Raw genomic sequence first — 17281 nt, 5'->3', positions numbered from 1 at the left:
CCTACGGATGTCATCCAGCCCTGAGCAAACTCCTGCCCATGTCACTCAACCCTCATCGAAACGAACCTGTGAAAGACGAATATTCGTTCCCTCTGCGTTTGTCGGAATACTGCGACTTTGAAAATCGTCTTCAATCGTTCAAAGGAAAATGGCCTAAGTATCTGGGAGGACCGACCCCCGAAGAATTAGCCAGAGCCGGATTTTTCTACTTGGGCGAAGGAGATAAAGTCAAGTGCTTCAGTTGCGGTGTGTCACTTCACCACTGGAAACCGCAAGATTCGGCCTACGTAGAACATGCTCGATGGTCACCGAATTGTCATTACTTACCCTTAGTGGGACCGAGACATTGAAGTAACTTACCATAATCTGTTCATGGATACTTTACAAGAGAACATTCGTGCTTTGCATGTGGAGTTGAGAGAACGCATTTACCGAGAGCTGGTCAAAATACAAGTGAAACGTAAAGAACAATTGCATCCGTTACGTCACCGGTGTTTGAACCACTGGTACCTGAAGGCTATACAAGGACTGATTCAATTGAAAGTGTTCCATTGGACAGACATTGATTGACGATCCCCTGGTTTTAAAAAGGATTGGTTTGTTATGGACGATTCTATCTACTACATCATTGTAAACTTACTGCATCCAATTCCAGAGGAAGAGTTAACGAATTACCAACATCTTGAACAAAATGTCAACTTAGTGAAAGAGGAAACTTCTGAACGAATTGTAATGTGTAAATTAGTGACTAAACGATTTAAATTCGACACTGAAGTAAAACCATGTTTGTGCAAAGAGTACATTTCTTGTGTCAGACCAAAGAGGATTTAGTATGACCTATTCATGGATACTTTGCTAGAGAACATTCGTGTTTTGCCTGTGGAGTTGAGAGAACGCATTTACCGAGAGCTGGTCAAAATACAAGTGAAACGTAAAGAACAATTGCATCCGTTACGTCACCGGTGTTTGAACCACTGGTACCTGAAGGCTATACAAGGACTGATTCAATTGAAAGTGTTCCATTGGACAGACATTGATTGACGATCCCCTGGTTTTAAAAAGGATTGGTTTGTTATGGACGATTCTATCTACTACATCATTGTAAACTTACTGCATCCAATTCCAGAGGAAGAGTTAACGAATTACCAACATCTTGAACAAAATGTCAACTTAGTGAAAGAGGAAACTTCTAAACGAATTGTAATGTGTAAATTAGTGACTAAACGATTTAAATTCGACACTGAAGTAAAACCATGTTTGTGCAAAGAGTACATTTCTTGTGTCAGACCAAAGAGGATTTAGTATGACCTATTCATGGATACTTTGCTAGAGAACATTCGTGTTTTGCCTGTGGAGTTGAGAGAACGCATTTACCGAGAGCTGGTCAAAATACAAGTGAAACGTAAAGAACAATTGCATCCGTTACGTCACCGGTGTTTGAACCACTGGTACCTGAAGGCTATACAAGGACTGATTCAATTGAAAGTGTTCCATTGGACAGACATTGATTGACGATCCCCTGGTTTTAAAAAGGATTGGTTTGTTATGGACGATTCTATCTACTACATCATTGTAAACTTACTGCATCCAATTCCAGAGGAAGAGTTAACGAATTACCAACATCTTGAACAAAATGTCAACTTAGTGAAAGAGGAAACTTCTAAACGAATTGTAATGTGTAAATTAGTGACTAAACGATTTAAATTCGACACTGAAGTAAAACCATGTTTGTGCAAAGAGTACATTTCTTGTGTCAGACCAAAGAGGATTTAGTATGACCTATTCATGGATACTTTGCTAGAGAACATTCGTGTTTTGCCTGTGGAGTTGAGAGAACGCATTTACCGAGAACTGATCAAAATACAAGTGAAACGCAAACTCAAAGTTATTGAACCGTTTTTAAATTATGCTCTGTTCCAAAGTACAAGAAGACTGATTATGAGTGGATATTACATCAGGCACAAAGGTAAACGAGGCTATTGGCCACCACCCAAGGATTCCAAAAACAGTGTATATACTTATGGATACTTTACAAGAGAACATTTTGGGCTTGCCTGAGGAGTTGAGAGAAAGGATTTACCGAGAGCTGGTCAAAATACAAGTCAAACGTAAAGAACAATTGCATCCGTTACGTCACCAGATCTTTAACCACTGGTACCTGAATGGTATAAGAGGACTGATTCGTCAGAAATTTTTCAGTGGTCAGACCTTGTTGAACACTTTCAGTTTGTGAATGATGATGAACTAGACGTTCGTAATTTTGGTTACTTCGAGATTCACTTACTGCAACGCATTGAGGAAGACGTGTTAAAGGATTACCAACATTTGTTACATGGAATCTGCTTAGAGAAAGACGAAACATCTAGACAAACTCTGACGTTTCAGTTACAGTATGTAACATTTAAATTCCCTACTGGAGAACGAACATGTCTAGTTAGAAATTACCTTTATTGCTTCCGAAACAAAGACACTATAAAATCAAGTTGCCATGCCACGGATTATGTCACATATTATTGAACAGATTCCGTGGAAGGAACTCAATGACCAGATTCAAACCGTGGATCATTACCATCGATTATTACAAGAACTGTATCCATTCAATTTGGGTCGACAAGTGGTGTGTGTCTTAGTGACTTGTTTTCTGGGATTTCATTTACCAGCCGATTCTTTGTGGACTCTTTACGATCAGTACTTACCACCTCAATGGCCTTAAATGGTCACGAAAAACTCCTTTTGCTCAAAGCCTTGCGTTTTCATCTGGATACTTCTCGACCTCAACAGGAAAAAAAGATTCGTCAACTTTTAGCTACCCAAGACGTGTATGACGATGTGTGTGTAGCTTGTGACTTACATCCCCATTGGACAGATGTCCGTGCCTGGAAAGAATGGGGTTTTGAGGCTTGGACCCAAGAAGTGGCCCAGTATGCACGAGAGTTGTTCAAGGAAAAAAGTTACTTTTCAATCTGTGTTAGTGACGGTGCCAGAAGAACCCGTCACCCAGGTCGGGACTGTCGTGGACAGGCCTGAAAGACCCTTTCGGGAGGACACTTGTGTGACCTTACCCCCTACTATAGAACTGGTTAGAACATTACCCAAAACATGTTGTTGTACAGACACTTGTGTTTATTCCACGTTAATGGTTATCATGTGCCTTTTATCCTTGTACTTAAGCCTTTGGCTTTTATGTATTTTTGTCTTTCGTATTCATGTTTGAAAAAACATTCAATAAACGTGTTCTGAAAAAAGTATATAAACTCTTGTCTTGTTTGTTTTCGTGTCACAAGTGACATTTCTCACACTATGGCTACCTCTGCTGTCTCTGCTCCCTCTTCCTCTACTGTCAAAGTCATCGACGAACACTTAGATCGTGCCAGTTGGGAGGCTTTGTATCTTCGCCATCCCTTTAACATGCTCATTGCTGGACCTAGCGGTTCAGGCAAAACCGAATTCGTCAAACGTTTGATCGAACATAAACATCATTTGATCGATCGGCCACCTCAACGGATCGTGTGGTGTTACAAACAGTGGCAATCGGTGTACAGCCTCTTGCGAGAAAGTCAAGGCGATTCCATCGTGTTTGTGGAAGGCATTCCTAAAGAAGACGACGGCATCGTCTCTGACTCCCGTCAAACCCATTTGGTCATTTTCGACGACATGTTAGGAGAAGACGAAGAAGAAATTAAACTGTGGTTCACGCGCAAAGGGCATCACCGTAATGCCAGTGTCGTTTACATCACCCAAAATTTGTTTCAACAAAGTAAAGCCCATCGCACCATTAGTCTCAATGCGCATTACGTGGTCTTGTTTAAAAGCCCTCGAGATAAATCGCAAGTGCAAGTCTTAGCCAAACAGTTAGGAACGCCTTGGCTAACTCAGGCGTACGACGATGCCACTCAAACACCACACGCCTATTTACTCGTCGATTTGAAACCTACGACCCCCGAGGATTTGCGATTTCGTACCCACTTGTTTCACCACTGGTGCCAAGACGGAGGGCCTGTCCTGTACACGTCTCCGTCCTCGACTTAATTTCACTCCACGTAAAAAAATCTATAAAAACCTCAGACCCTTTTTCGTCTGTCTCACACAGTTTGAACATGACGTCCCTTCAGTCGCATCTTCCCGTCAAATTGATTCGTGCCTTGTATGGCATCAGTCGAGAAAAAAATCCACAAATACGAGCTCGTGTCTTAGAAGCTAGTCTCAAAGAAGTCTTACGATGGTTCACGGTGACGGCACGTCAAATACTCCAAGGAATCATTCAGATTCCGCATCAAACCAAACGCTTTTTCGATCGAAACAAAGTCGCTTTGGTCCAACTGGCCGATCCCCGCATCGACACTCAAACCAAAAAACAAATCATTTTGAAACCTGGAGGGAGCGGTACTCTAGGAGGGGTCATCATTCGCTCTCTCTTAAGATGGGATCCTAATGCCCCCAAACTTCTCCCCAAGAAAAAAGTCCAGAGAAGCCCCAAGAAGAAAAAGAAAAAGACGAGGTCCCAAAGAAGAAAAACTTCTCCAGTGGCGGGACCCTCCTCTGACCAGACACCACCCCGGAAAAAGAAAAGAAGCCCCCAGAAAAAGAAACAGAGAAAAAGTCCCCAGAAAAAGAAAAGCCCACAGAAGAAAACTAGTCGCAAGAGAGGCACTTCTTCTTCGGCCAGGACGCAACCTTACACTCGCAAACCACGACCTGCCACGGCGGTGACTACGTCTCCGGCAGCCTCACGTTCATCCACTTCTCCGTTGATGACACCAAGAACTGAAGAGTACTTGAAGACGTTGATTACACCAAGAAATTCTCCGTTGTTGACCCCCAAAAGAACTTCCCCAGTGGCAGGACCCTCTAATTTAGTGGCAGTGGCTGCTGCTCACAAAGTACCTTCTCCCAAAATCAAAGTCCAAGAAAGATCGGGCATGTTACAAAGTTTACTGGATTTGTCCAAGCAAGAACTGGCTCGATTTAGTCCGTTACGTACCCCTGCACGACGTGTCATGCCTGTCCTCAAACTGATACGACGTAAAGACAATCAGTGGCGACGCGTTCCAGTATAAAAAAAGGCGTGTGACCAAGTAGGGTATCAGTGTTTTTGGTGCTCCTGAAGACTCAAAGATGTCACCCTCCAGAAAACCGAAAGGAAAGAAAAGGAAAGGACTGCCACCACGTTTAGTCAAACATGGGGACATGTTATCTGTCCTGTCCAAAGCTTCTCCACCCCTACGAAAAAAACTCATTCAATCGGCCTCCAAAGAGGTCATCGATACCGTGTGCGAATGTTGTTTGAACGTCTTGAAAGGCACGATCCCTTTGTCCAAACACCAGAAACAATGCTTAAGCAAACATCGTCACGTTCTTCGCCAAATGGTTCAAAAGAAAATTCCCATTCGTCAAAAAAAGAAGATGTTGGGCCAACGTGTAGGCATTTTACCTCTCTTGTTAGGCCCCATACTGAAAGGAGTCTTGGGAACCATGTTGGGAGGACTGGTGGGAGCAAGATAAAAAGGCCCTCGGAAGTCCCAAGATCTCAGAATCGACCGCTGACAACCCCATGGAAGGACGAAAACTGGCTCTAGTGCCTTACAAACGATGGATGGAATACCATCGGTGGCAAGAACAACGCACCCCACATTTACCTCCCAATCCTAATTTGAGCGAGATGTCCCAGTTACAACACGAATTGCAGTCCTTGATGGATCGCCAAGATTTGTCTGAAACAGAAAAATCGCAAAAGTACGGTCAACTCTTGCAACGACTGCAACTCTTTCACCAGAAAGCTTTAGACGAAACAGCTCTACCCACTCTGAAAGATTTTAAGACCTTGATGAAAAGTCCAGCACCATCACCAGTACCAGTACCAGTACCAGTACCATCACTACCAGTGACCAAGACAGAAAAAGGAGAAGAAGAAGAAGAAGGGTTTAAAACTCCACCAGAAAAAGTACGCAAGTTAACAACACCACCTACCTCCAGAATTGGATGGATTAAAAAGATGATGGCCACCCCTTCTTCATCACAAGAGAAAAAGAAAGTGAAGACAGAAGTGAAGACAGAAGTGAAACAAGAACCGATATCCCCCGCTCAGACATCCTCCTCTTCGACACCTATTGCCGGTCGCACACGCAAAGCATTGCAATCCAAGAAAATACCCCAAGAGAAAAAGAGTAGCATCCTCCAAGAGTGGGTGCCTTATTAACACACCAACCAACACAAAAAAATGGAAAAAGTCTTAGCCAGCATTTACTACGATCCCTCCCATCCTGCAGGTTACGCAGGAGTTCAAAAATTGTATCGTGCTGCCAAAACTCGACTGAAAAGTCTCCGTTTACCTCAAGTGCAACGATGGTTACAAGAACAAGCTACCTACACTTTACACAAACCCATTCGACGCAAGTTTGCCGGAAGTCGCACCCGAGTGGAAGGCATCGATCATCAATGGCAAGCCGATTTAGCCGATGTCTCTCATTTGGCCAGCTACAATCGTGGCTACAAATATTTGTTTAGTGTCATCAACATCTTTTCCAAATTTGCATGGGTCGTGCCCTTGACTTCCAAATCGAGCAGCGAGTTAGTGCGAGCCCTGCAACGGGTGTTGAAACAAAGCGGTCGTCACCCTCTTCGATGGCAAACGGACAAAGGCACCGAATTTCTGAACCAAGCTTTCCAAAAAGAATTAAAGAAACGTGACATTCATTTTTTTACCACCGAGAATCCCGAAACCAAAGCCAGCATCGTGGAACGTTTTCAACGCACTTTGAAAGAACGCATGTGGAAATATTTTACGCATCACCACACTCTGAAGTACATCGACATCTTACCGCACCTGGTGCAAGCGTACAACCAATCTTACCATCGAAGCATCGGACGTGCCCCGCAAGACGTGACTCCCGACAACGAAGTGCTGGTGTTTGAGCGTCTGTTTGGTACGTCCCCGACGAGGGCTGTCTCCAAGAAAAGTGGAGAGTTGGCCGTAGAAGATTGGGTGCGCATTGGCAAAACCAAACGCACTTTCGACAAAGGCTACTTACCTAACTGGACGACCGAATTGTTTCGCGTCACTGGACGAGTGCATGGCCGTCATCCTACCGTCTCTGAATTGGAAGACATGAACGGAGAAATGCTCAAAGGAACGTTTTATTTGCCAGAGTTACAACGTGTCAACAAAATGGAAGACGACGTGTACGACATCGAAAGTATTCTCGAACGCAGAACCCGTAAAGTGGGCAAACGACGTGTCAAAGAAGTCAAAGTACGTTGGAAAGGATATCCACCCAGTTTTGATTCTTGGATCGACGCTTCGCAAGTCATCGACTATAAAAAGAAGTGACCATCATGCCCTTTCACACAGCAGACGCAGCTACGTCGACCACTCCTTCTTCACCTAGTTCTTCTGTGCAAGATTTACAAAAACAACCCTTGTGGGTGTGGTGTGGAGAACGTGTGCCTAAAACGCAAATCGTCTTTTTCTGCCAAATCTTCGTGGTGTATTGTGTCATCGGGGCAGCCATTGCCAATTTGAGTTTGCAACAAGGAGACAAACAATTGTGGACCATTTTATTGAGCAGTTGCATCGGTTACCTGCTTCCCAATCCCTCCCTGAAATTCTCCTCGAACGGGAACCTTGTGTCCAGTGCCAGTGTCAGTCACCACTCCAACCACAATCAGAACCCCATTTTATACGGAGACACGCCTCTGACGTCCAGTAACCCCTCGGAGAGCCTTAGAACTCTGGAATTATGAGTCACCAAAACCAATTTTACTTAACCTTACCCAGTGACAGTTCCATGGAGGTGTTTCCCAACAACACGTTGTGCTGTTACACGGCCAAATTACCTCAGGCCATCCCGTTAGATCACGAAGCCCATTGGGAAGTGGCTTTAGTGGAAATCATTCATCCGACCCAAGTCCTCAATGTCCTTCCCAATCAAAATTTTTTTAATGTGGAAGTTCATGACGAACAATTGCAACAGTGGATGGATAGCAATGTCAAATATGACAGGAAAACCCCTGGCACAAAAAATCAAAAGTACACCACCTATCACTTGTTCATTCCCCCAGGCTATTATTTTAGTGGTCAACATTTGGTCAGCACCATAGCCACCAGGTTTAATGGCGTGTTTCTGAGAGCTTTGGAGGAAGTCAAAAAAAGTGTCATCACCCTGGAGTATCACAAAACAGCTCGTCGCTTCCTGATGAAATTTCCTGAGGGGCGTAAAATCATGTCTTTCTTATTTTGTCCTGAATTGTTTGACATGTTGGGCGGAGACATGGAGATGAGAAAGAGAGCTGAGCTAAAAGGTGAGCTAGCAGTGATTTCCGACAACGAGACTTTTGCCAAGTTTTTTCGTACCCCAGTAGAACTTAATCAAGGACTGAATTTGATCTTCGCGTATTCCGATGTGGTGGAGTATAACGTGGTGGGACACAGCTCCGTACCGTTACTGCGTGTCATTCCTTTCAAAGTGGATTCTGCCGCGAACGCTGACGAGGAAGGTGGAAACACTTACCACGTTCACCGCGAATTTGTCCATCCTCACTATTTGCCGGTCAGCAAGTCGTATTTGGACACGGTCAACATTACTATAAAAAGAGATTTGGGACAAAATATTCCATTCACCAAAGGAAAAGTCACGGTGAAACTTCATTTTCGAAAACGGTTCTCTCACGACTCGTAAGTCATGTATCCAGTGTACCGAGGGGTTGCTCGACAGCGAGGACACGGTTTAGGAGATATATTAAAATCGGCCTTTCGTTCGGTGGCACCGATGTTGAAACCGATGGTGACACGCGGATTGCACGCCTTGAAAGATGCGGCACTGACGCAAGGCAAAGAATTTCTCCAAAATGTCATCATCGACAAACAAAACCCTAAAGAAGCCTTCATGAGGGCAGGCAAAAATGTCTTGCTGCAAACGGGCAAAGACCTTTTGGGCCGCCGAGACACACCTATAAATGCCCTGCACGCTACCGAGTCAAGCATTCAGCAAGGACAAGGCAGAAAGAGACGACGAAGAAAACAAAAAGAAGAATTACTTGAGGTCGTACTTGTCGCTGTACGAAGCCACGGGACAGTTAGGAACCAACACCAGTCACGGCATTACGTACGACGATTACGCAGGAGGCTATGCTTTGTGGGCTTTTAATTTCACTCCAGACCAAGGCAGCGACGAGGGACATTTTCACCCTATAAAATCCGGCCAGATTCGTGTGGAACTTCAATTTACTAATGCTCTACCAGAGACGGTGAACGTCATCCTGTATGCAGAATTTGATAATACGATAGAAATCAACAGTTTGAGAGAAGTCATTCTAGACTATTAGAAGCCATGGAAGACTGTTATCCCTCTTTACCTAGTGGAGAAACTTTGGACATGAAATGTGAGGAGACTGTGGAAGAAGAAGAAGTGATCATGATGAAGTCGAGATGGCCAGAACAAGAATCCCATTTAGTCTGCTGTTTTGCCAAACACTTGGTCGAAAAAATGACGGAATTGATCAAGAAAAATTGCTATGGATGTCAAAACGATCATCCCAGTCAAATTCAACACGATAAATGCCTGATGTTGAGTCAAGAAGAAAAATTGGACGAGTACCTGGACGAAGCTTGGAGTCTCATCTCGGACGAAGACGTGTTACACCAGTGGTATAAAGACTTGCGTGAACATTCTTGTCCACCATTAACCACTCAAGAGATCCATCGCATCGAAGCTCTCCTGAATCAAAGTGAGGAGACGAAACGAAGAAACGGTTATTTGTCAGACATTTTCAAGCAAAAAGTCAGGATCGAATTGACAACTTATTATTACCTGTGAAGAAGAAGAAGAAAAAAACCACACACAAAACAATGGATACCTGGGAACTTTATTACCTTTTGAACCACAGTTCGTATACGGCTTCTTGGAATCCTGTCGTCTGTGCTAAGATGAACTCCCTCATCGCAAACCCCAAGACCATCAAGCTTACGTGATCAACACGGACGGCAGTCATCTCCCAGGAACCCACTGGGTAGCCGTCTACTTTCCTCAAGAAGGATGTGTGGAATATTTCGATTCGTATGGATTGCCTCCTTTGGAAGACGATATTATTGGCTTTATGAGAAGAAATGCTCAAACCACCCGATTCAATAATGTGAAATTACAAGGCACAGATTCCTTGGTGTGTGGACAATATTGTGTGTATTTTCTGCATCATCGCAGCCTGGGCTATTCCTTAGAACATTTAGTGACTCATTTTGATCCTCGTTCTTCTTCAAGAAACGATGTAAAAGTAGATCGATGGTTTTGTGACCATTATGCTTATCTTTTGTCTCAAGCTAGGAAACGTAGTGTCCATCAATGGTCTAATGATTTCCAACAGTGGAAATCACAATTTCATTCACAACGTTGTCAGCCCTGTTTAAGGTAGACTATAAATTGAAAAAAATGTTTTGTGATTTGAAACAATTGTTTGATGTTATGATGTTGGATTATTGTTAAAAATTGTTAGAGTTGTTGTTTAGTGTTAAGTGATTGTTGAATAAAAAATGTTGTGTTTTGAAAAAAATGCCTTTGTCTTTTGTTTAGCTATAAGAATGTTTGATTGATCCTCTTTAATTTCTTACTATCCCTCTCATGACACTCATTGAACGTTGCGACTCGAAATCCGTGTGGGGGATGTTTTCCTTCACGTCCGCGCTTTGACTTTAAGAACCGGGGTTGTTTCCAGTCTAACCATCCATTGTCGACTCATCCTCCTACGAAGATGTGCTCCAAACTAGCTAAGCTCAACGAAGCCTACGTGAATTTGCATAGGGTCAGACACAGTCTGATACCGAAGCCAGAAGAAATAGAGAATGTGAGAATGTTAAAAGTCACTGAAGACCTGATAGAAGAGCTCTTCAGAGAAGAAGTGAACAGGGAGAAAGAAGAATGGACAGAGAAGTACAGACTTCAGAGACAGCAGCAACAGCAGCAACAACAACAGCAGCAGCAACCTGAAGCTGACAGAGGCTTTGTCGATTGTCGTATCGACACCAAAGAGTTCTTCTTCTCTTTCCGAAGAAGCAGACCTATCGCCAGAAAGTCTATCCTCAGAGGACATCTCATTCTTAGAAACTAAAAAAGATTGCCATAGCAAACAAAAAAAACAGTCCTTTTCAGGGCTACCCAATACTCTAGAAAAGAAATAACCATCAATTTGCCAATGTGTGTAGGTAGAGTAGTGTGAATATAAACACTAACTCTTTTTTAAAAAAATGTGAGGGTATGTGTTTGTGTGTTTGTGTGTTTGTAAGTGCTCACGTAAGTTGGTATGGATAGTAGATTAAAATGATGGTTTTTTTTGGTGTTTGAGGTGTATATTTGGGGTTAGATTGGATTACTTTGCGTATGTGGATAGTCTATTGAAGTGATTAATAACAAAAATTTTTAGAATAGGAATGGGTAGCATAAAAAAAGTGAGTGAGTGTTTCTTTTCGGTCCGCGCGTTGTTTCTTTGGTCATGATCTAGGTAAGATCAATTTTATGTTTTTAGGGGGATGTTTTCCTTCACGTCCGCACTTTCACTATAAATTGAAACTCGCTGAACAGTCTAGCTACCCTTGTTGATTGATCAACAGTAAAAAATGAGCAGCAGACTGACTAAATTGATGGAACTTCAGATGCATCTGGAGTATGCCAGATACCTACTGAACGAGCTGACTGCGGAGGCCCTTGTGGAAGAAGTGAGAATAGAACAGGAGGAGGAGGAGAGAAAAATGAAAGAAGAGAATGAAAGAAAGAGAGAGATCAGGTGTCACCCTATGATGAACCCTGTGTGCAAGGTGACACCTGAGGCAAGGACATCTCGCCAGCCTGTACCTGAACCACAATCACAACGAAGACAAAGACAAAGAAGACAGAGGGAAGAAGAAGTGTTCACTATTCCGCAAACGGAGGAGTGGGATAGTGAAGCCACTTACCCCCGTCTGCTCTTCAAACGAGTCATGTGAATTGGACTAATGATTGGAGTAGACGTTGTGTCTGTGGTGCCAGACCCGGAAGGTGCCACCATTAACCATGGGCCTCTGAAGTTAAAAACAAACAGCCCTTTTCAGGGCTACCCCAATACTCTAGAAAAGAAATAACCATCCATTTGCCAATGTGTGTAGGTAGAGTAGTGTGAATATAAACACTAACTCTTTTTTTAAAAATGTGAGGGTATGTGTTTGTGTGTTAGTGTTTGTAAGAGCTCAGGTATGTTTGTGTGAATAGTAGATTATGGGTTTCTTAGCGTATGTGAAGAGTATAGTTTGGGTTTTATTATATGAAATGAAATGAAATGAAAAAAGTAGGGGGATGTTTTCCTTCACGTCCGCGCGTTGTTTGGTCATGATCTAGGTAATATCAATTTTATGTCTTGGGGGGATGTTTTCAATCACGTCCGCGCTTTTCGTATAAGAACCCACAGTATTCGTCGTTCAAACCATTCTACAAAGAAGATGGCTTCGAACCAACTTGACAAAATGCAAAAATTACAAGACGTTTTAGACAATTTAGGAATGATGGAGCAGATGTTAGTGAGACTCAATGAAGACCACTATTCCTATAGTCCCCATCGACTAAAGATGGAAATTAATAACTTAAGAAAAGTAAAGGACATAATAAGTGGTGTCATGAAAGAGATAAAGGAGGAGAAGGAGGATGAAGAGGAAAGGATAAGAATACGAAAATGGAATGAAAAAATTGAAAAAGAAGAAGAAAATGAGAAGAGGAAGAAAGAAGAGGAGGAAGAGAAGAAGAAAGAAGAGGAGGAGAAAAAAAAAAGAAAGAAAAGAAGAGAAAGAGTGTAGGAGAGAAAATAAGAAGTTGGTTGAGAAAAAGAAGAAATTAGAAGCAGAAGAAGAAGAAGAAGAAGAAGAAGAAAAACCAAAGGCCCTTTTCAGGGCCACCCATATTTCTCGAAAAGAGAATGACTTCCAATTGCCTACCCCTTTTTAAAAAAGAAAATTTAAAAAAAAAAAATCCCATATTCAATTCCCCTTGTCCCTAGACAGACCCAAACTCTATTGACCATGTTCAATTTCCCTTGTCCCTAGACAGACCCAGACTCTATTGTCCCTAGACAGACCCAAACTCTATTCCCATGTAATGCTAATTCCCCTTGTCCCTAGAGTGACCCACGATTTTTCGCCATGTTAAATTTACATAGTCCCCAGAGTGACCCAGGGGTGTTTTGAATGGTAATTCCATTGTCCCTAGGGTGACCCTATACACTACTCAGATGGTTCAAAAGTGCAGCGAACTTAGCTGCACTGCTTGCGAAGAACCCATATTCCTTTTTTGTTTTTGAAAATTAAATAAACTTCTCCTAGCAATTCAGTAATACAAATGCATCATGTGATTACATACCCTACTGACGACTATGCAAATCGATGTGCATGCTAATATTGGGTCCAAAGTGGCTGTTAACAAAAAGTGGATATGACCACTGTACAGCAAATACAATCATTCAACAAGGTATAATACCAAAGAAACAAAGACGGAAATCTCCAGATGTCTTCGCTATCTACGATTGCCAAAAGCAATAACTAAGGCTGACTGAACAAATCCAATTTAATAAAACATAGAAAGTTCATGGCAAAATAGAAATGAAATGGACTTTTTAATTCTATAATACGAGACAGATTTGAACTTGTTCTTGTATATTAAATACATGTAAATGTCAGCCAATCTTTATTGCATATACATTTGTTCCATGTCATACACACACTTAAGAAATGTCACATTTTCATCCATAATTGTCACCGTTAGTACCCTTTGACATACTAAAAGTAGTTTCCCGCTGGTCATTATCTACTCCTGTGATTTGTATATCTAACTTATCCATCTGATACTCTGATACATTCATACATACATACATACATACATACATACATACATACATACATACACACACACACACACACACACACACACACACACATACATACATACATACATACATACATACAAACATACATCCATACATACATACATACATGCACGCATGCATGCATGCATGCATGCATGCATGCATCCATCCATACATACATACATATATACATACATACATACATCCATCCATCCATACATACATCCATCCATGCATGCATGCATGCATGCATGCATGCATGCATCCATCCATCCATACATACATACATACATACATACATACATCCATACATACATACATACATACATACATACATACATACATACATACATACATACATACATACAATGACAAATACGAAAAAAATATTTTCAATACCTCTTGGATATCGCTGACAAGTTATGGTCATTCCATTTCCCTCCTTTTGAGATGGTGACTGTAAAAGCAACTGTAGTTGCTTAATTTTTTCCTCTAATTCTTCTATCCGTCTGTCTGTTCTTTCGCACGTGTCCTTTACACGTCGGCACACAAATAAATCATCATCTCCAAAGATCACGTGCATGTAAAGAGAAACTAAAAAACAAACTTGCAACAACACCATGCTTGCAATCTTAAGATGTTTCTCTACAACTGACTAGCCACATTTGTTCGAATAATTATTCCAGTGGTCAGTTAAGGTTTCTTCTGAACGGTCGATACAAATTTTTGGGGGTAGCATCCAATCTGATAAGATAGTAAGGTGTTCGTGGCAGTCAGGGAGTGATTCCCAAGCATACGATAATGCATGCGAAAAATGTGATCTTAATAAGCAGTTGTAGCCGTAGGATGAAACTGACACGTACTTTATCAACCATCAGAAGAAAATTCAGCCAGCTTCAAGATATCGTTAACACAAAAATAAATAAATAAACTGGTGGAAATATGCTACACATACAAATGAGCTATCCTACTGACGCCAATGGCTCGAAATAGTTAATTGTGTCATTCTGGGTTCACCGCTCTCACTCTAGGAGGAAGGGAAGTTAACATCACACCGCTATTTTGAAAATATAAACTTATGTAAACAAGGAAAATTCAGTACTAATATAGAATTAACGGGTGGTGGGTGTGGGGGTGGTGTCACTCACTGCATAAAGGGGATTTAAAAATTGGGGACACGCTGGAGCCCGATGGGAAATTAATATGTTGGGCCAATCTGTTGATCTTTTGGAATTTACCATTTACACCAATATATATTCTTACTCACCAGCACCCTCACCTGCAGACCGCACCCTCAACTACTGACCAACATCAACAGATATTAATCAATAGTCTTACTGACCACAGCGTTGACAAATTCGAAAGAGATGAGGGTCATTAACACACTGTCTTAGCCACCAGCGTCCATAGGTATGGACACACACACACACACACACACACACACACACACACACACTTATGCTGCGCAACTGTCTCAGTGACCCATTTAAAATCCAACATGGCGGTCATTAGACCGGTCTACAAAGAAATGCTAATTCCGATACCTATGTGGCAGTTAGTTGATAATCAAACCCCTAAAATCTCGATTTTAGCAAGAGATACAAAAATTTCTGAAACGAAAACTGAAAATAAAAACAGCCTAATAAATCTGGAATATTATATAAAAGCAAGGAAAATCAAATTAAAATCTAGAAATTAAATCAAATTTGGATGAAATTTTAACAAATTCTAATATAAAAAAAAATAATTAACAACTTTGAAAAGTATAAATAAACAAAAATATATTAACATCTTTAAAAAAGAATAGCAAAGTCAAAATAAGTTTAAAAAATCTCCTTAACTCTAAAAAATCTCCTTCACTCTAAATAAAATTTTGAAAAGTACGAATACCACAGCAATTAAAATGATAAAACTATACAAATAAAGCAAACACGTTAAGCATACAATGCAATTAAAAATACCAAACAATTGCGAAAAGATTAAAAATGGTTTGAAGCTATTAATAAAAGAAATGTATTTAAACAGTTAATCTAACATAACCAGTACAATCTGTGACATTTAAAGAAGGTTTTAAAATAATTCATTTTTGCAAAGTTAAAATCTAAAAGAGATAATTGTGAATTGTACCTAACAAGAAATAAATAAACCCAAAAAGCTAAACTATTGCTAAATATTGTGAATACAGTCTTAGAAGTTTAATACATTTTAAAAGTAAAGGTAAGGAAAAAGTTAAGATATTAAAAAGTAACTAAATTTAAGAACAAGCCACTTGTGATGTTACATAGGTTTTTGTGTGTCTCTATAAAAAAATAAAATAAAAACAATAATCATCATCATCATCATCATCATCATCTTAATAATCAATGCATTTATATATTATATATTACTTATGTTTCGTATAGTCTCGTGAAATGAGAATCAAACTAAAATTTTGTATGTAATTTCTTCAAATGTCTATTTTTGTGTGTCCTGCTTTCAATTTCTTACAGTGAATGATGCCTTCCGCACATTCTTTTCTGAAATATTCTTTCTTTATATATCATTCAATTTTCTTTTGTGTGGACGACAGTTTGAACCCCGGTTTCCTTGTTGACGACAAAGAATACATTCAGCTTCACTTTTGTTTAAGTTCCATGTTTCGAGGATAAGTTGTTTCCCTTTCTTTGACGTTGTGGGCATTCTGTCGTCCCGTGCCCGTTCTCTTGACATATACAACCGGTATCTTCACTTTATCTTAGAATGGGGATAATTTTACACTACAGAGATCACTGTGAACATTTTGTGTTTTGAAATTACTTTCTGTAAATATCGCACCAAAATATAACCTTTTGTATTCGATCTTCACAGGCATGAAAGTCTTAACGGAACTAAACAATATAACTATGTTATGTAAGATCTATCCCGCTAACTTCGAATACCGTGAGAGAATGGTATCGTGAAACGATCACAAGAAACTTTACTAACGATGCAAGTGAAGCTACGTCGAAAGTTATGACATTCTGTGTTGACTAGCAGATAGTTATTGTTCCATCTATCGATCCACATGCATCACTAATGAGAGAGAGAGAGAGAGAGAGAGAGAGAGAGAGAGAGAGAGAGAGAGAGAGAGAGAGAGAGAAAGAGTCAAAATAATCATTCGTTACCAAACCAATATAGCATGTCAAAAGCGGAAAGGTACAAAACGGCAAAACGGTAAGCAGATATCACCAAAAGCAGACAACGTTTAGAAAGAATTTTGTAAAGGCATAATTTTCACAAATCGTGTGAAAAATATTAACATTAATTCATTTATTTTCTCTCCTGTAAGCTCGTCAGGAAATAATTTCAATGCATAAATACTGAACCTGTTTACAGTGCGCTGTTACAACTTGTTTAAGTTGAAATTTATTTAAACGTATGACGTTGCCACATA

The 17281-nt window shown here is 40.8% G+C and overlaps 1 protein-coding gene across 1 annotated transcript in view; it reads right to left on the bottom strand.

Moving 5' to 3' along the window:
• LOC149780045 (microfibril-associated glycoprotein 4-like) overlaps positions 1 to 17281 on the bottom strand; it is a 57409-nt gene that overhangs the window by 9878 nt on the left and 30250 nt on the right. The window contains exon 2 of the mRNA XM_089936803.1: positions 14269 to 14433. Within this exon, the coding sequence (XP_089792929.1) occupies positions 14269 to 14433 (165 nt within the window). The remainder of the gene's footprint in view (positions 1 to 14268; positions 14434 to 17281) is intronic.

The sequence above is a fragment of the Sinohyriopsis cumingii genome, chromosome 16 (genome assembly GCF_028554795.1).
Source record: "Sinohyriopsis cumingii isolate HCF-2022 chromosome 16, ASM2855479v2, whole genome shotgun sequence".
Lineage (NCBI taxonomy): Eukaryota > Metazoa > Mollusca > Bivalvia > Unionida > Unionidae > Sinohyriopsis > Sinohyriopsis cumingii.
Note: the sequence above shows the minus strand (reverse complement) of the source record. Positions and strands in the feature narration are given on the sequence as shown.